Below are 20,634 nucleotides of genomic sequence, written 5' to 3' on the forward strand. Positions count from 1 at the left end.
TTTCATGTTTTTTTACCACAATATGCTTCCCCTCATAAATGACAATACTAATAGTTCACTTAATATCAAGGTTTAAATTTTACAACCCAGTGAAGTAGGCTATGCCCATGTTTTAGATGTACCTATACAATTGAGGCTCAGAGAATTTAAATGGTGCTGTGGGTAGAGCACAGGTCCTGGAGTCAGGAAGAACAATTTCAAATCCTGCTTCAGACACTCAAGAGAGGTAGATAGACATTGAAAGGTTATTTTGTGGTTAAAATTTTAAAGCGGTATGATCTACCCTTGTTTTGAGTAGAACTTCAAAAATCAGTTACCAACTATATTAGTTTTTATAAATCTTAAAGTGATACATAAATGTAAGTTAATATTATATTCGGGGAGGGGTTTTTTTTGGTATGCTTCTTCCTGTCCTAGCACCTCTGTTTGCCTCATTTTTCTCATCTGTATAATGAGGGGATTAGACTCGGTAACTTCTAAGGTTTCTTCCAGTCCTCCAAATCCATGATCCTGTGATTCTAGTTACTAAAATTTTAGATGATGTGAAAATTAAAATTTTTTCTTTCACTGATACTACCTTTCTGAAAGTAAAATTTGGAGTGAACCACAAAGATCATTTTTTAATGCTAGACTAAGAAATTACGAATACCTACTTATTTTCTTTTTGTGGGGCAATGAGGGTTAAGTGACTTACCCAGGTCACATAGCTAGTAAGTTTTGAGTGTCTGAGGCCGTATTTGAACTCAGGTCTTCCTGAATCCAGGGCCAGTGTTTTATCTATTGCACCACCTAGCTGTCCCCACAAATACCTACTTTTTTAAGTATTGAAAAAATTATGAATGCATTCATACTTAAGAAATATATATTCATGAGCTATTTTCATCATTAGGAGCAAAGGTATTTAAGTCAAAATGGATAAGAAGAAGAAAGTGCACAAAAAGAGACTTTCTTCTCGACTTCGCCTTAAACCAATGGATTCAGATGCCTTGCAGTTCGTGATTAAAAAGAAGAACGTGCATATTGAAGATAATGATGACAAAGGTGGCAAAATTCAACCACCAGTAAGAAATGTTTCTTTTTGAAAATTTGTTGCAAATATTGATACAGCTTAAGGATTTTATAGCATCTTGTTATTATAGACATAATTTAACATTGGCTCTTAGAAGAGAAATTATAGACTAAAATGTAAAAGCATGTACTTTAATGCAAAAAGTCTATTATAATTTAACTGATAGCTTTGGAAATTAGAAGTGCTAAGGGTTACTATGATTTTCCCAATTTGCTTGATTTATTTTAATGTTTCAATATAAGTAAAAATAAGAGCAATGAGAAGATAAGGGAAAATATTTTCCCAAGGATCAGTCTATTAGATTAACTTACTCCATTTTTCTGCAGTTTTTGGCTCTTTCCTAATACTTGATTAGAATAATTGTAGAAATCCTTATGCTAAACACATTTATGTCAATGGTTGTATGTTAAAAATACCCAGATATAATGAACTAGATATCTGTGCTTAGCATTTAACATGATAGTAACATTCTCAGTAGTCTGGTAGTAACTTTTTAAGTAGCGCATTAGCTTAGAAATTTTGTGAAACTTTTTCATTGAAACAAATAACACTGGAAAAAATGAAAACTAAAAATATTTTCCCAAAGAAATGCATGGAAATTGCAAGGAACACAAGGATGTATCTAGTCCAATTCATACCTGATTAAGAATCCCATTTCCAGTATTGCCAAGTGTAAGTCTTTAAATAGGAGCTGTTTGACCCATTTCTACCCACTACTAACAAGGCAGCCCACTCTACTTTTGAATACCTCTCTTAGGAAATTTTGCCTCATTTCAAGCCCAAAACTCCTTTTGGAGTTAACACCTTAGTTCGTCTTCATTACCTTTCACTCAGACTATTGCAGTGACTTTCTATTTGGGCTACCTGCCTCAAGTATCCCCTCTCCAATTCATCTGCTGCTGAAATGATTCACTCCTCTAGTTAGTAAACTGGGCTCCCTATTGACTCTCAAATGAAATACAGATTTTGTTTAGCTTTCAAAGCCCTTTACAACTTCATCCCAACCTAATTTTCTAACCTCATTATTCCCATTTACACACTTGACCATTCAGCCAAACTGGCTTTCTTCTTTCCATTTCTCACATACAGGACTCCACCTCCATACCTTTACACTACCCATTCTCCCCTCCCTCTGTGAAAAGACACAGTTCAATTAACACCTTGTACATGAAGCCTTTTGTGATCCCTTCAAATGCTAAGTCCTTCCCTTCCTGACTCCCATGTTTTTTACTTCTTTACCTTCATTTTGTATTTGTACCAGTTATACTTACAAATGCAAATGTTGTCCCTCCTGATAGCATAGAAGGTCCTTGAGAGTATTAATTATTGCCCTCTTTGTGATTGTATCCTCAGTACTTCTCACAGTGCCTGGCACAGAGTAGGTACTTATTAATTATTAGGTAATTATCAATAGTATTGATTGATCTGAGAAGGCAGATGGTGGCAGTAATCCACTACTGGATTTTGGAAAGGGGTGAGCAGAAAGAGAATTGAGGGGACAAGGAGTACAGAGCATGATGTATACTTGAACTTCTCAAGGATAGGGCGAAGATTAGCCTTCTCCTTTTCACCCCTGGGGACATGTAATACTCACAGCCTAACAGATAAAACTTGTATTTTAGGGTTTAGGAAATTAGGACTGCAAAACTACCTTGATTACTCCTATAGACACATCCTTGGGATGGGAGAAATTTGGAGTTACACCACACCAGAAGAGGGCAGTGCATAGAGCCTCAGAATCAGGAAGAACTGAGTTTGAATGTGGCCTCAGACACTTACCAGCTGTATGACCCTGTGCAAGTCACTTAACCCATTTGCCTCAGGTTCCTCAACTGTAAAGTAGGTATAATAATAGCACCTACCTCCCAAAGTTGTTGTGAGGATGAAATGAAATAATATTTGTAGCACAGTGGATGGTATATAGTGGGTGCTACTATATATAAAGGCTTATTCTTTTCCCTTCCCTCCCCTTTCGATGAAGTTGGCCATTGTAATTATGAAGTTTAGAGAGATTATATTGAGGAAAGAGCAAGAAGAGTCAGAAAAAGGTTTATTGGCATGGCAAGATAGGCTAATCAGAGCAGTCGACAATTCTAGGCATTTTTCAGGTAAACTCTACTTATGTTCTCTTTGAGAACAGTAGTCAAAGGACTTATGGTATCTGAACTTCCTGTGTGTTTGCATTCGTGTTGTCTGCTGCCCAGAAATGGGCACACTTCCACATAAGGGGAAGGCTATGAGGACAAAGGTGCTCAGGATTAGGAAAAGCTACCAAAGCACCAGTGAGTAGAATAAAAACCAACATGCAGATTCCTAGAGAATAAGTTATGTAAATTGAGTTCCATTTTAAATACTAATGATCAGGATTCATCTTAGAAATTATAAAAATATGTCATACCTACATTTTAAAAATGAAAAGCAAACTAATATGAATGTCTTTCTGCAGCCAAATCCTCCTTGGATTCCTTTTAAAAATGTTGCAGATATGTACGACAAAATGAATAAAACAAAAACTGCAAAGCGAGATGAGAAGGTGGAAACGAAGCCAAAAGTAAGGTAAATTAAGATGAATTGGAAAATAAGTGTGAGCTTTTACCCACCTTCCTGTGGAATCCTGTCTTTCAAATAAATTGTAAAGCAAAAGATCACTAAATTGGAAAAATAAGAATGAGGTAAAACTATTCTGACTTGGTGAAACCTTCGCATTACAGAATGTTTTTAATGAAATGAAGTTTTATTACTTTGGAACACATATATTAGTAACTATTTATCATGTGCCTACTGTGTACGAAGAAACAGTCCCTGCCCTCAAGTTGCTTACAATCTAATGGAGAAAGACAACATGCAAAAAAGTTGAAAAGGAGTGGGAACATGCCTGGCAAGGGAGCATGATGAAGGCCAAATGAGTCCAGCCGAGTGGAAAGTGAAAAGATTCTCAAAAACTAAGATAAAGATATTTGCCAATAAGCAAAGCAATTGCCCATAAAATAAAATACATACTTCTCAACCTGTAATTTAATGCCCTCCACAGTCTCATTCCAAGTTAGCATCTTTGCAGTTTTATTTTAGACACTCTGCTTCAGTTCTACATTCTAGACAAACTGGATTTGACTAGCCAGTGGTTTCCTGAACTTGATACTCCATATCCATAGACAAAATATATACCTAGAAGGCACTTTATCCTCATTCTCTGCTTCTTATACTCTGTCTTCCTTCAGGCCTCTGCTCAGTGGTCACCTCCCCACTGCAGCTTTCCCTGATCCATTAGTTACTTCTCTCTCTTTCCTCAGTTTTTCTTGTACATACATTCTCCCCATAAAGTTCAAGCTCTTTGAAAGGCAAGACCTTTTATTTTTGTATCCTTTGTGTATCCTTGAGTATAATAAGAACTTAAATGTTTATGCCTTGAAATGAATTGAAGTATGTAAAAATATTCTAATGGATAGACATGAAATTATAATGTTCATAAATTTAATGCTGCCTAGGTGAAACAATGCATACAGCACAACTTCTGTATTCAGGAAGACCTAAGTTCAAATCCAGCTCAGAAATTTATGAGCTGTGTAACTGAGCAAATGACATAGCCTCTGTCTGTCTCAGTTTCCTCAACTGCAAAATGGGGATAATAATAGCCCCCATCTCCTTGGGTTGTTGTGAGAATCAAATGTGTTAGTATTTGTAAAGCATTTAGCATGGTAGTGCCTGGCATATAGTAGACACTTAAATGCTTGTTTGATACCACTACCATATACCACCCCTTCTCTTAGAAACCCTTTTCTCCCCAGGTTTTCATGTCACTGCTCTCTCATGGTTCTTCCAACTGTCTGGCCATATCTCACCAGCTCCTTGTGTGGGATTATTTTCCTTTTTCTACCTCCTATTGCATGGTTGTATGCTGAAGCTCTAGGGGACCCTTCTCTTCTTTCGCCATACTCTCTCTCAGGGATCTCATCAGCTTCTATGCATTCAGCTCTGTCTCAAAGTAGATCATCCCCAGATCTATATGTGTAGTCCCAGTCTCCCTCCTGAACTCTAGTCTTTGTTTCAACAACGGTCTTTTGGATTTCTCCAACAGCTATAACCTGGAAGCATCTCAAACTCAACATATGCAGAGTCTCTTACCCTTCTTCATCCATCCATCCATCTCTCTTCCTAAGTTATTTCTGTTGAGAGCACCATTATCTGCAGTTTGGCTGTTCAGAAAAGCCTTTCATAACCTCCTCCCCAAGCCCACCATCACCCCACCTTGTGTGTAAGTCTTCTTACAGCATTACCCTCACCTCCACATACTCTGCAATCCAGTGACATGGGCCTATTTGCTATTCCGTCTCCCAAACTCTGAACATTTTTATTGGCTGTCCTTCCATACCTAGCATGTTCTCCATCTTCATTTTCACCTACTTGCTTCCTTGGGTTTCTTCAAGCTCCAGCTAAAATCCTACCTTCTACAGGAAGCCTTTCCCAATGCTTAATGCTGGTGCCTTTCCTCTACTGATTATTTCTAATGTAGCCAGTATCTATCGTGATTGCACATAGGTGTTTCCATGTGGTCTTCCCTATTAGATGGTGAGCTATGTAAAAAAAAAATTAATTATTATATCTAATCTAATCTGAAAAAATTTATAATTATACTTATATGAAAAATTATAAGTTTAGAAAAATTACAATTGAGCCATAAATCCCTTCTGGGATGCCATTCAAATGTAGAAATATTTTGAATGACGAGCCTAATTTGGGGGCTAATCTGACTGGAGGACTAATCTGGGGACTTTCGACTGGCTATCTAACTGCTATTAATTTAATGTGGGCCATTTATAAAGTTTTACCACACTGCTCCACTTCCAAAATTGATAAGCAGAAGATTAAGGAGCCTCTTCTATTTTAATACCAGAAGGTTTATTTATGAGATACAATTTAAAATTAAGAATACAGGGAAATAAAATGTACAACCTGACTGCGTTCCAGCACATCTCTTTCCACCTGATACGCCTGGAACTTTTTTAATACAATAAGGGCCATTGCTGCCTCTTGCCTTAGGGTATGTTCCACTTTCACTACTCAGCTCCTTTCACTAACTCCAAGCCCCCTTTCACTTTGTGCATCCCCCTAGCTGTCTGACTTTCCTCTCCATACTGCCACTGCTGAACCCCTGTGTTTCTCTCTCACCAACCTCTCCTTCCATTCTCCTAGTGCTCCAGTGTCCTTCTGTTCTCTTAATCTTCACTTTCTCTGACCTATACCCTGTGCTGACCGCTTCTGTGCTCTCTGCTGCCTCCTGTTCTGTCTGTCTGCTCCATCAGTCTGACCTCTGCCGCCTTTGCCGCCCCTCTAATCTTGTCAGCTCCCTCTCTGTTTTTCTAATCTCGTCAGTCCCCCTTTGCTGTCTAACTCCCAGGTCTATATATCTATATATATATATATATCTATATATATATATCTTTCTTCTCTCCACTCAAATCTCGGGGTTTTTTGTGCCCCCATACACACCAAGCTAATCCGTCAGCCAGGGCTGCGGCTGGGGGGCGGGGACACTCAAATGTCTTGCGCATACCATACCCAGGGCTCCAGGGGCCCATGTCCCCTGCTGCGCACCTGGGACCTCGGTAGGGGCTACACCAGAACTGGGTCTGGACGAGCCCAGGATCTCTCAGATAGATCCGCTCAGGGTGGAGGGAACTAGGGATCCCTCCCCCAAGCTGTCTGACCAGGTGTCTTGTACAGCCCACGGGGCTTTTTTGGCTCAGCTGAAGCTGAGGGGGAGGGGCACCAGCCTCTCCTACAGAAAAGACCCTGAGGGCCTAAGGCTTTTTAATCTCAGCCCAAAGGTAGGGTCCCCAAATCAAAATAAATTTCCACAGCTAATTGAGATCAGGCACTTCCTTTTACCTTTTTTTTTTATCTCTAGCACCTAGCACAGTGACTAGTAGATAGCAGGCACTTAATAAATGTTGTTTGACTTCACTGACTCTTAACTCTCTCTCTGCTCTCATTTCTAGCCAATTACTAAAGTTTTGTCAGTTCTGCCTTAAATATACTTCTCACGTGTTTGTCTATTCTTTTCACTCCTACAGCTCTTACTACCTTTCCCCTTCTAATCAGGTTCCCTTCCTTCATCCCTCTCCTTTCTAGTACTTCCTCTACATAGCTGCCAAGTTTATAGTCTTAAAGTACACGTCTGATAATGTCGTTTCCTTATTCAAGAAGCTCCAGGGGCTCCCTCTTGTGTTTAGGATAAAATATTAGTTCAGCTATTCAGCTTTTAAAACCTATTGCAACTTTCCCGGCTTTAATTTACTTTTCCAGGTTTACTGCAGATGGCCTTGATTAATGAATTCTAAATTCCAGGCAAACCCACCTCTCTAATATTTCCCAAACAAGGGTTTCCGCCATCATTGTCTTGGGAGGGATGGGAAGGAGGGAGAAGGATTTGGAACTGGAAATCTTTTGAAAACAGGTATTGAGAACTATCTTTGCATGTAGGTAGAAAATGATAAAATGCTTTTATGATTAAAAAAATTAGAATGGGTAAAAAGAAGTGGCTAAGAACTAACAAAAGACCACCAGATTTAGCAATTAAGAGAACACTGGTAATTTTGGAGGGATCAGTTTCAGTTTAGTGATAATATCAGAAGCCAAGATTGCAGAAAGGTTGAGGAGTGAGTAAAAGAACAAGTGAAAAAAAATGAGTATAGGTATTTTTTTCCAAAACTTTTGGCTAAGAAAGTTAAGAGAAATATACTTAGTGGAGATAGGGTTAAAGGAAAGTTTTTAAGGGATAGATGAGACTTAGGCATGTTTGAAAGGAATGGGGAATGAAGCAGATGCTAAGGAAAGATTAAGGATTCAAGACAGGATAGATGTTTGAGGATGCTATCTATTGGGTTGGGGGGTGCTAATGAGAGGGATGAGGTCAAGTACTTTCTGAAGGGTAGAGGGAATTAAGTCTTGATGAGTGTAAAGCTCTGATGTAGGAGGGATGAAGCATATAGGGTGAAGTGGAATGATGTAAGAGATCATGGTTAGAGAGGAGAATGTCAGAGTTTCTAATTAGGGAAATTGAACATTTATGGGTAATGTTGAGATCTAATTTGTGACCATCCCTGTGTGTGGCTGATGGGGAGTGAAGGATTCACTCGTGGGATTTAAAAAGGCTTAGAAATTGTGAAGTTAGGGAGTTTAGGTAAAGAGGATATATGATATATGTGGTATATGATCATGATGGAATGCTACTGTTCTATAAGAAATGATTAATTCAATGATCTCAGAAAAACATGATGGATAGATTTGTACAAAATATTGAAGACTGATGTGAGCAGAACCAAGAGAACATTGTATACAATAACAATAGTTTTATTGGGGCAGCTAGGTGGCGCAGTGGATAGAGCACCGGCCCTGGATTCAGTAGTACCTGAGTTCAAATCTGGTCTCAGACACTTAACACTTACTAGCTGTGTGACCCTGGGCAAGTCACTTAACCCCAATTGCCTCACTAAAAAAAAAGAACTGTCTCATTTAAATCCAATTCATGTACAAGTCAAGACATCACACTCATGATATCATTGGTGTTCTTTGAGAACGAAGGACAAGCAACAACATTACTCAGCATTAGCTCTACCTCCCAAGATCTGCAAATAGCCTTGAACCATAATAGCTGCATATTAAATATTTATTGCATAAATGGAATGGGAGGAATGTTTAAAGGAATTGGACATGCTTATCCTGGAGAACAGACTAGTGGAAAGTATAAAAAATGTATGTCTTCAGATATTTGAAGGGTTTTAGTATAGAAAAAATTTGTTCCTGTGGTGATCCATTAGCATTGAGGCATCTGGTGGCACAGTAGTTGGGCCTGGAGTCAGAAAGACCCAAATTCAAATCTAGCCTTAGATGCTTACTAGCTGTGTGACACTGAGCAAGTCACTTAACCTCTGTTTGCCTCAGTTTTCTCAACTGTAAAATAAAATGATAATAACACCTATGTTCTTCTGAGGATCAAATTAGATAATATTTGTAAAAGTCCAAAGCATAGTATCTGGCACATAATAGATGCTATATAAATGCTTTTTCCCTTCCACCCTACATTAAGATAGACTAGACTCAATGGGGAAAAATTACAAAAAAATAGATTTTAATTCAACATAAAGAATTTCCTACTGAATAAGTCTTCTTCATAGTAGAATTGGTAGCATTGAGAGAAAGCACATAAGCAAAGGCAAAGTCATTTGGTTCTAACTCTGTACATAAGTTATATTTCCTATCTCATTGAATTGAAAAATGTTGAATCAATGTCTTTAAAATATTTTAGCATATTCCTTTAATAGGAACCTCTTCCTTTATTGATTTGGATTGGGATGATCCTGAGCAAATTCTGAATTTTTCTACCTTGGTAACAACTTTAGTGTCTTGGATAAAGAGTGCATACATCCTAGTGATCCTATGTCTTAATTATTATTAAAGCTATGTACTTTTTAAAGACATGTACTCATAACTTTAATAGCTAAGTGAAGATGAACCATTTAGCTTGCAGCCAATAATACAAAGTTTTGAGTTCTAACCATGTATGGACCAATCTTGTCTGGTTGGGTTTTTTTGTTGTTGTTTTTCACTTAAGAAGACTATAATTTAGTGAGAAAAGCACAGGGAACTGGGAGTTAGGAGTTTGGGAGTTTGAGGGTCCAGCTTTGCCACTGACTTCCTATGTGACCTTGGCCAAGTCACTTAACCTTTTTACTTCCCAGTTTCTTCATTCATAAAAATGAGATTAAACTAGATCAATCTTTAAAATTCCTATCAAATGTAAATTGTCTAATAATGCCAAATTACTAAAAGATTAAAATAATCTTTAGATAAAACATTTACAGATACTTAGAATTTGTACTCTTCCTTTGTTGGCATTTGGCTTGTGCCTTTCAAATTTCTAGTCAAATATTTAGAAGGGAAGAGATCTACAATGAAATATATTTTAACTTACAGTTTAGGTATCTATTTTTAATTTCTCAAAATGATAGATAATATAGAATAAGGTTAATTGTACATTAAATTCAAAGAAGCTATGTCTTTAATTATAAATAGAAATGTTCATCAATTATGTGATTTGTGTGAATATTTAATTATCCTCAACATAAGTTTTTCTATTATTCCAGGATTCATAAATCTGAAAAGAGAAAAAGTCTAAATAAACTAACCATAGAGGTTAGTCAACCTCCTGAAATTGTAGAAACAGATACAGCACAAGAAGATATGGCTTTAACTTCTCCAGTACCTGATAAGTCTGAGGTGACTCCTAGCATTTCAATACATGACGAGCAGTTTTCAGGCATGTCAATTTCTGCAATATTTTATTATGATGGAAAGTAGTTTTATGTGATTTTTAAAGGGAAGAAATATAAGTTAAATAGTCTGAAATAATATTGTATAGATGATTCTTTAAGAGTCCACTTGGTACCTCTTTAAGTAATCCTTAAGTCATGTTCCTATGTATAAAGTCAGACACATTTCACTAGGGATGGAAACGTGAACACAGCTAACAGGATCAATCCTTTGGCTGAATCTGACTCCATTTTCCATTTCCAAGCTCTGCTTGACTTATTCTCTAGTGAATATCATGCCTTACCCAGGATCAGTTAATCACCTAAAATCTCATCATTTTGCTGATTGACTCAATTTTTGATTCTCAACACCTTCACCACTCCAATTGCCTCTCTATGGAGCTGAAGAATGGAAGACTAAACTCATCCCAAAGTCTTCCTTTATAAAGGGCTGGGATCTGAACTTCCCAGGTAACTCCATTTTCCATCAGCAGCTCCCCTAGGTTTCAACTCTATGGAATGTCATGCTACCTTTCATTGGTTATCTTTCGCTGTTGGAGAGCAGAAATTATCTTTTTAAAAAATTTTATCCTCAGCACTTAGCACAACTCTTGACGCAAAATAGGTTTATTGAATTGAATTGACTCGCAGTTCATTCTTGTTCAGCCTTTCTCTCTAATCTATCCTATGTCCAGGAAACAAAATTCCAGTGTTTCATTATCACCTCCAGGATCAAATATAAAATTATCTGTTTAGCATTCAAAGCCTGTTATAACCTTTCCTTCTCCCATACCCCTTTCTAGTCTTTTTATGCTTCACTTTACTTTTCCCCATGTGCCCTCTGATTCAATAATACTGCTTTCCCTGCTGTTCATTGCATAAGACACTCCATCTCCTGACTGGCTGTTTTCATTGTCTGTCCCCCATGGCTGAAATGCTCTTCTAACTTGCCTTTGTCTCCTGGCTACTCTGTCTTCCTTTAAGTCCCCACTAAAACCCACCTTCCACCAGAAGCCCTTTCTGATCCTTCTTGATTATCTCCAACTTGTGAGATGTACATCTATGCATGTATGTATATGTATTGTTTGTACATGGTTATTTTTATTTTGTCTTTCCTATTAAAATTTGAACTCCTTGAGAGCAGGGATTATATTTTGACTTTCTGTGTATCTCCAGTGCTTATCATAGTGCCTGCTACATGGTGAGTGCCTAATAAATGTTTATGTACTGACTATCAGCAAATAGGGACTTTATTGCCTTTATATGTTTATGCCTTTAGCTTCTACCTTATTACTATTGTGAGCATTTTTAGAACTTTGTCAAATAACAATGGAGAAAGGGGATACCTTTGCATTACTCCTGTATTTACTAGGAAAGCTTCTAGTGTTTAGGAACAGTAAGAAGGCCTGTTTGGCTGGATTATGATATGTGGGAAAGGGAGTAATGTATTTTAAGGCTGAAAAAATTGAGTAGTACCAGGTTGAGAATGGCTTTAAATGCCAAACAGAAATTATATTTGATCCTAGAAATAGTAGGAAATCACTAAAGTTTATCAACTAGTTGAATTACATGATCAGAACTAAATGTGTAGAGGATGGATTGGTGAAGAGAGAGAATTGAGATTGTTATAGTAGTTTAGGTGAGTGGAGATAAGGGCCTTAACCAGAGTGGTGACCATGGGAGGTCTGGGGGCTGATGCTAGTGTGTTTCCATTGCTCTCCCTACTTACTTGGCCTTTTCCAAATTCTTTGAATTTACTTAAATTGTCTATTATTGTTTTCTCTTTCTTTTGACCCTTCCTTTTCCCAGCCCAGTTAAGAGTAAAGTTCAAAATTTTTTCCTTCTCTGTCTCCTGTACAGCCTCTCATTTTGAGTCATATTTTCTTTTCAAGGAGTTTTCTTCTGCTTAAATTTCATGACTTCTATTCAAGTCAATTATAGTTCTTATTTTATGATTCCTTCTTTATTCCCTATGTAATCCTTATGGGGAAAAGTCTTCTGAAGTAGCAAATTTAAGTTTCCTCTTTCATCCCATTTTCATATTTTTGCATTTCAGTCATGGGGGACAGACGATGAAAACAGCCAGTCAGGAGATGGACATGTCTTTCATGGTGTTTCCACTCCTAAAGCTATAGTTTGCTATCTTTCTTTAAAATAACTGTCCTTGCTTAACTATTCTCAAAAATACAATGATCCAAGATAATCCCAAAGGACTATTGATGAAACATACTTTCTATCTTCAAAGGAAGAACTGATATTAATGGAACACAGAATGAAGCATGCTATTTTTCACTTTCATTTTTTTTTATTCAAGGTTTCTTGTACAAAATGACTAATACAGTAATGTTTTAAATAATCATACATGTATAACCCATATCTGATTGCTTACTGCCTCAGGGATGGGGAAGGGGAGGGAGGGAAGGAGAAATAAAAATTGGAACTCAAAACTATAAATAAAAATATTTATTATTTAAAATAAAGTAACTGTCTCTGAAGCTTACTTAACCTGCCTAGGCTTCAGTTTACTTATCTAGAAAATGAGTTGGGTTGAAATAGGTGGCCTCTGAGGGCCATTCTGGTTCTAAATCTTGCATCCTATCTCTGATCCTAAGTTCTATGGTCTTGATTTGTGAATCAATATGATGGTAATTGGCTAGAGGAGGAGTGACATCAGCGAAATAGAGGACTAGTTGGGGAAGGGCCAAACAAATTGTGGTATATTGAAAGTAATGCAATATTACTGTGCTATGAGAGATGATGAAGTGGACAATTTCACAGGAAACTGGGAAGACCTGTATGACCTGATGCAGAGTGAAGTGAGGAGAACTAGGAAAACAATTTATACAATAATAATGGCATAATAGAGATAATTTATAAAAGGAAAAGCTTTAGAACTTTAGAACTCTGAACAAAACAATGATAAATCACAGGTCCGAAAGAATGAAGATGAAACATTCCATTCACCTTTTGACAGAGAGGTCATGAAATTAAAATTCAAAAAGAGCCATGCATTTTTGAACATGGCTAAAGTGGGAGTATGTTTTGGCAAATTATGTGGATCTGTATTGAGGGATTTAAAAACGAATTTTGCTTATTGGGAAGGGGGTATTAGGAGAGGAAGATTCATTTTAAAAAGCACTTGCTACATGAAAAATATATTTTTTAAATGGAAAAAGAATAGGGGACTCAGAATAATTCCACCTCAGAATTTGCTATTGGCTTATGAGATGATATATAGATATATATATCATATGCTACATATTTAATAAGACTTTTCATTTCAGATTCTACTGAACACCATGTAAGTGAGGATACGGTTTCTGAAGAATCAGATTTCCAAGAGGAGAAGAATGAATGGGAACAAAAAGACAGGAAGAAAATACCTAATTATCTGAGGAAAGATTTTGGGAACCGTATTAGATACGATCCAACAGGTATGTAATTTCAGATAAATAGCCTCCTCAGTATATAATAATTCAAGTATCACTGACCATATGAATGTCCTAATCCGCCTTAATTCTTTTCTTCCCTCTTTTGAATATCTTCAGTTTATTCTGTTTATATTTATTTGTACATAGCCAATTTACATGTTGTCTCCCCCATTAGACTGTGAGCTCTTCAAGGGCAGAGACTATCTTTGGCCTTTCTTTGTATCAGTGGTGCTTAGCACAGTACCTGGCCCATGTTGTTGTTTTTCAGTCTTTTTTAGTCATGTCTTAACTCTTTCTGACCTCATTTGGAGTTTTCTTGGCAAAGATACTGGAGTGGTTTGCCATTTCCTTCTCCAGCTCATTTTCCAAATGAGGAAACTGAAGCAAACAGTGACTTATCTAGGGCCAGACAGCTAGTCTGATTTGAACTTAAGTCTTCCTGGCTCCAGTTCCAGGGCACTTTCCACTGCTTCAACCAGCTGTCTCAAGGTGTATCATTTCAAACTTTTCTAAATTATTCTAACTTCTTTCTTGTTTTATTTTATTTTTTGGTTAGATTTGTCTAGATCCGAAAGAAGTACATTGATTCTCTCCCCTTTCATAATTATAGTTTTACTCTTTATTTTCCTTGTAATTCATTCAGTTATTCCCTTAAGAATTTAGATGCTATTTCATTTGCTGTACATATAGTAATAAGTATTAATATTAATTGATTACCTATAGTGTAAGCTTTTTTGCTGTTGCCTTATTTGAGATCATGCTTTTTCTGAATCAAGCTGACTAGCTCTAAGTATGCAGATTCTATTATTTTTCTATTTTTGAAAATGGGAAGAAGCATTATTACTCCCTATGAATTACTGGGCCTCTCCAAGAACAAACTTTTTCGTATTTCATATCTGCTACTTTCTGTGATATATGGCTTGGCAGATATGGCCAATTTCTCATCTCCTCCACCATTTGAATTTAAAGACCTCTTAGTGTCACAGTCTTTTGGCAAATATTTATCTTAATACATTCCATCCTTACCCAAGGACCCGCCCTCCTGAAAAATGAGAGAGCCATAAATCCATGTTCCTATCCCAAATCAACCTTGTTCTCATGAATCCTAGTCTACTTTTTGATTAGAAGTAATGATGAAAACATTACTTCTGCTCCTTTGGTCTTTAGTTTTTTTTTTGTTTTGTTTTGTTTTGTTTTGTTTTTTTTAGTGAGGCAATTGGGGTTAAGTGACTTGCCTAGGGTCACACAGCTAGTAAGTGTTAAGTGTCCGAGGCCAGATTTGAACTCAGGTACTCCTGACTCCAGGGCCGGTGCTCTATCCACTGTGCCATCTAGCTGCCCCTGGTCTTTAGTTTTTTATCCAGGATTTGTAATCCCTAAAAATATGTTCAAGATTTCTTCAGAGGGTTTCTATCTGAACCATCAGAAGTAGGCATTGATCATTAAGCCTGACAGATTTGGGAGATCTCCATTATAATAGATTAATGCCCCTCAAAAACTTTGGAGGAGAGAGTGAGACTGATGATTTTGTGCAACTTTGCCTCACTTAAATCCAGTTCACTAAGAAGTTAAGACATCACCTACATAGTGTCATTGGACCACTTCCAGAAGGAAGGCCTAACAACAACAACAACCAACCAACAACAACAACTATTTTTGGACACTTATATTTTGTAAGATATTTTGGGGCGTTTTCATGTATTTTTCAAAAAGCTGGGACAATTTACTTTTTGTCCTGCCCAGTTTTCATTTATGATTTTTAAAAATATAGCTCTAGAAAAACCTGCTTTTAAAAGCTGGTTGTGATTCAAATGGAGCTACTTGACTAAGCCTTTAAACCCAAGTGACTCTGGCTTTCATTGAATGGCCAATATCAGGCCCCATCCCAAGCCTCTGTTGCTCATTGTTTAAGCTTTGATGTCCTGGAATGAGTGTAAATAATCATTGTTTTCTGTTTGGCCATAAAGTCTTAGGGTCTTTTCCCTCCCAGATGAATACTTTTCTGATGGTAAACTAGGCCATCTTTTGTCTTAATTCTTACCTAACCCTTAGTCATTGAATGGGGTGGGGGGTGGGGTGGCCTCAGACAAACTGAGACCTGGTAAAGACCTTAATTTGGAATGGCCAAGGTCACCCACTGCATCCTGGGGCATCACCCATCGTCTTGACTTTTTTCTTGTCACTGGACTTTCATGAGTCTGGAGAAGAGAGTGAGGCTAAGGACTTTGTTCAACTTGGCCTCACTGAAATCCAGTTCACAGCCAAGTCTAGATAAACAACAATGCCTGAGTAATTATCTGGGATATTATGATTTCATGCTAGCTTTGTTGTTTTTTTCTGTAACTTTTTGTCTTTTTTCCTTTCTATGGGTGATCTACAATGAGATGCTATCACAATAACACTTCACTTTCCTGCTGATTTTTACCTAAATGTACTTCCTTATGCTTTCTTCTTAGGTCCTCAGATTTCCTCATAAGGGCATGTCTTCTTAATACAAGATGCTCTTCACCTCTTCTTCCCTTCCTCCACTTTATCACTTCTGTTCCTTTGAATTCCTATTCTGATCATGGTCCCTAGCCATTAGGTTTCTGTGATACTTGATATGATAGGATTGGATAAAATGGGCTAGAACACATATTAAGAGAGAAGAGATTCAAGCATGAGGCCTTGATTATTAGCTGTAAGACATTACTAGGTACTCTGTACATAAATGTGTGTGTGTGTTTGAATGTAAAAATTTTGTTCAGTCATTTCAGTTGTGTACAACTCTTTGTGACCCCATTTGGGGTTTTCTTCTCCAGCTCATTTTACAGATGAGGAAAATGAGGCAAACAGGGTTAAGTGACTTGCCCAAGGTAACACAGATAGTAAGTGTCTGAGGTCAGATTTGAATTCAGGAAGATGAGTCTTCTGACTCCAGGCCCCACACTAGGCCACCTAGCTGCCCACTGGCATAGCATATTATCCTTGTTTTTTATATTTGAACGTAAAGTAATGTCAGATACTTTTTGTTGTTAGTCCTTCATTCTCGAAGAGGACCATAACATCAGGAGGTGATGTCATGACTTGGATTGAATTGGATATAAGTGAGGCAGAGCTGTGCAAAGTCACCAGCCTCACTCTCTCCTCCAGAGCCATCTAGGTCCAGTGGCAAGATATAAATCTGGACAACTGAAGATGGCCCCAGATGTTTGAGGCAATTGGGGTTAAATGACTTGCCCAGGGTCACACAGCTAGTGTCAAGTGTCTGAGGCCAGATTTGAATTCAAGTCCTCCTGACTCCAGGGCCAATGATCTATTCACTGAGCCACCTAACTACCCCAGAAGATGATTATAACCCACACATAAAGCTATAAAAGTAGGTCTTCTGAGCTTTTTTTTTTTTTTTTGGAGTGAGGCAAGTGGGGTTAAGTGACTTGCCCAGGGTAACACAGCTAGTAAGTGTTAAGTGTCTGAGATCAGATTTGAACTCAGGTACTCCTGAATCCAGGGCCAATGCTCTATCCACTGCGCCACCTAGCTGCCCCTTCTGAGCTTTTTTTTAAAGAAATAGAGGTATTAGGATTAGCTCTTATGTGGCTAGGTTTTAAGCTATGTCCCTTCTCTCTTATATTGACATTGTCTTCAAGGAAACTTTCTTTTATTAAAATATTTAGATTTGCAGAATTTGTGTTTAAGTATTTTCTGTATGCAGATGTTTATTGTGCTATGCAGAGATTTTGATAATTTAATTTATGGATATGTGACTTACATTTGACCCTTTATTTAATATTTTGAACTAGTACCAAAGGATGACAATGCTGTAAGACATATTTTAAGACTGAGAGAGAAGCTGAATTGGAAAACTGAGTTAACAGCACGTGGATTTGACATTAAAAAAACTAAAGAGTTACGTCTGAAGACGCCGTTTATGGTATTTTTATTTATAAACTTATACTATTTTTATTCAGTTTCAGATAATTAAACTTAATATTGGAAAGTTATTTTAATCTGGATTTTATTTATTTTGCCAACTGTATATAAGAAAAGAAATGTGAGTGTGGAGTTTAAAGAAAAAAATTCAGAACATTCAGGGATTGTTTTCTCATGTTTCTTATAAATGAGAGCAAGATAAACTTGAGAAGTTGTTTCTGGAGGCACTAGTAGTTGTAATAGTAAATGAATGAAAAATAAATAATTACCTTGATATTTGTTCTATGTGATATTGAACATCTTGTCTAGGGCTTCTTAACCTGCAGTCCAGGACTTAAAAAAATATTTCGATAACTGTATTTCAATATAATTATTTTCCTTTATAATCCTATGTGTTTTATTTTAACTTTAAAAACATTACTCTGAGAAGAGGCTCATAGGCTTCAGTACACTGCATGAAGGATCCATGACAAAAATAAAAAACCCAAAACAACAACAACAACAACAACAAAAAACAGGCTCAAGAATCCTTGATCTAGATTGATTGAATTAACTGAATTTTTTTTTTGTAATAATAGATAACATTTATATGATGTCTTAAGGTTTAAAAAGTATATTATCTTTTTAAATGTTCACAACAGTCCTGTGTAGTAGGCATTATTATTATTATCCCCACGTTACAGATAGGAAAATTGAGATTTGGGTTAAATGACTTGCCCTTATTCACATGTTGTGTAATTTTTTTCATTTGTGTTCTACTCTTTATGCCCCATTTGGGGTTTATTGTCAAAGATACTGAAGTGGTTTGCCATTTCCTTCTCCAGCTCATTTTACAGATAAGAACTGAGGCAAATAGGGTTAAGTCACACAACTAGTAAGTATCTGAGACCAGATTTGAACTCAGGAACATTCATCTTCCTTATTCCAAGCCCAGTGCAATATCCATTGTGCCACCTAGTAGATGTCAAGAGGTGGGATTTGAACCCAGCTCTCTCCTGATTTTAAATTCACTTCTTCTTTCTCTTTATCACATTGCCTTTTCACATTAACATAGCTGTAAGCTACATACATACACACTTGACCATCCAAGGGGAATAGTATGTAGCTTTTTCTAAACTGTAAGTAAGCATGAAACAACTTCAGAAAACAAAATGATCAGTTATTAAGTCAGACATGTATTGAATATTTACCATGTGTCAGGCATTCTACTCAAGGCCCAGGATACAAAGGAAAATCAAAACAGTCCTTTCCCTCAAGCAGATGAAGTTTTAGTGGCAAAGTAGAGATAACATTATGCATCTAAATCCAGGTTGTTGAAACCTCCTTAATTTCCATTCTCCTTCTTAGATCCTGGACAAGTCAGCAAATTTTTCTCAACCTGTTTCCTCATCTGTGAAATGGGGATAATAATAATTCCTACTACACAAGATTATTATGAGGAACCAGTGAAATAATAACTGTGAAGTACTTTGTAAACCTTAAAGTGCTATATCAATGGCAGCTATCATTATTAGTAAATACATGCTTACACAATCATAAGAGGAGATGTAAGATAGTGTTTGAGCCAAGTCTTCAAGGAAGTCAGAGATCCCCTTAACACCTTTTAAAAAAGATTTTTAATCTCCTCCTTTTAAGTCCATATTTTGTCACTATGTTTAGTTTCGATTACACTTTCTTTAATGAGACCCTGTTCCCAAAGGTTTTCTTCCCCTGCTCCCCAGTTTAGTTACTGTGGAGCATGGATTTTAGTGGAGAGCAGGGAGACCATGAAGAAGGCTGGCTCTCGCATTTATTTAGAGAAGAGGGGACAAGGGATTGAATACAGCGATTAGCTGTGTGAGTAGAAAGAAAAGGACATAATGTGAGAGATGTGACAGAAAAAAGATTTGGCCACTGTCTGCATATATGGGGTGAATGAGAATGAGGAGTAAAGGTTTACACTGAGGGCTATATATTGGATGATTGTGAGGATGGTAGTACCTTCGACAGTAATAGAGAAATTTGGAAGAGGGTTGCATTTTGGTAGAAGAAAATGGGTGTGGTTTTAAACATGTTTAGTTTGAGATGTGGAACATGCAGTTTGAAATATCCAAGAAATAGTTGATACAGGATTGGAATTCAGCAAAAAGACTAGGGCTAGATGTATAGATTGGAGAATCATCAGCATAGAGGTAATAAGTGATACAGTTAAGAGAGAAAAAGAGAAGAGGTCCCAGGATAGAATTTTGTGGAACACCCGTAGTCTGTAGGGGTGTGACATGGATGAAGATCGAGCCAACGACGACTGAGAAGGAGCTATCAGAGAGGTGAGAAGAGAACCAAGAGACAGAAATGTCAAAAGCCTTCAAAGACAAGAGATACCCCATACCATATCATTATTGTTAATAGATGCAGATCATGTCTGACCAAGTATAGTACTCATTTATGATAAATCAACTTTTAAAGCAAAGCCATAGAAAGTCCATTTTAATAAGATAAAAAGCATATGCCTAAAACCAAAAATGAGAATAATTTACCATGGAAGATTCCCAGAAACTTTCCCAATGAGTATGAATAAAGTAAGGATTTCCCCTGTAACCATTGCCATTTGATGCCTTTTCAGAAATGCTAGTGGTAGAAATAAGGTAAGTAAAAGTAATCTATGTGCTAGGGATACAGGAAAAATGGAATCAGACCAGCCTTTAAGGAGCTTACATTCTTTGAGGGGAAATAACATGCACATGAAAGTCAATGTAAATCAATTTGAGGGCTGTGGGTGAGGAAGGCACTAGTAACTGGTGGTAGATAGGTAACATATGTACACAATTTTCAGGTAACCCAGTAAGGTAAGACTGAGTCAGGATCTAAAATCATCCCAGGCGAAAATGCTATGTTGAAGCTAGGAAAATGAAAAGTAATGGGGACAAATGTAGCA

The 20,634-nt window shown here is 37.0% G+C and overlaps 1 protein-coding gene across 1 annotated transcript in view; it reads left to right on the forward strand.

Annotated features, from left to right (window-relative positions):
* Positions 1-911: 911 nt before the first annotated feature.
* The window catches only part of DNAH14 (dynein axonemal heavy chain 14), a 362,777-nt gene continuing 343,054 nt past the window's right edge, over positions 912-20,634 (forward strand). The window contains 5 exon segments of the mRNA XM_044003178.1: positions 912-1,061; positions 3,516-3,625; positions 10,213-10,385; positions 13,662-13,811; positions 17,591-17,721. Of these exon segments, the coding sequence (XP_043859113.1) occupies positions 912-1,061; positions 3,516-3,625; positions 10,213-10,385; positions 13,662-13,811; positions 17,591-17,721 (714 nt within the window).

Source organism: Dromiciops gliroides, chromosome 4 (genome assembly GCF_019393635.1).
Source record: "Dromiciops gliroides isolate mDroGli1 chromosome 4, mDroGli1.pri, whole genome shotgun sequence".
NCBI lineage: Eukaryota > Metazoa > Chordata > Mammalia > Microbiotheria > Microbiotheriidae > Dromiciops > Dromiciops gliroides.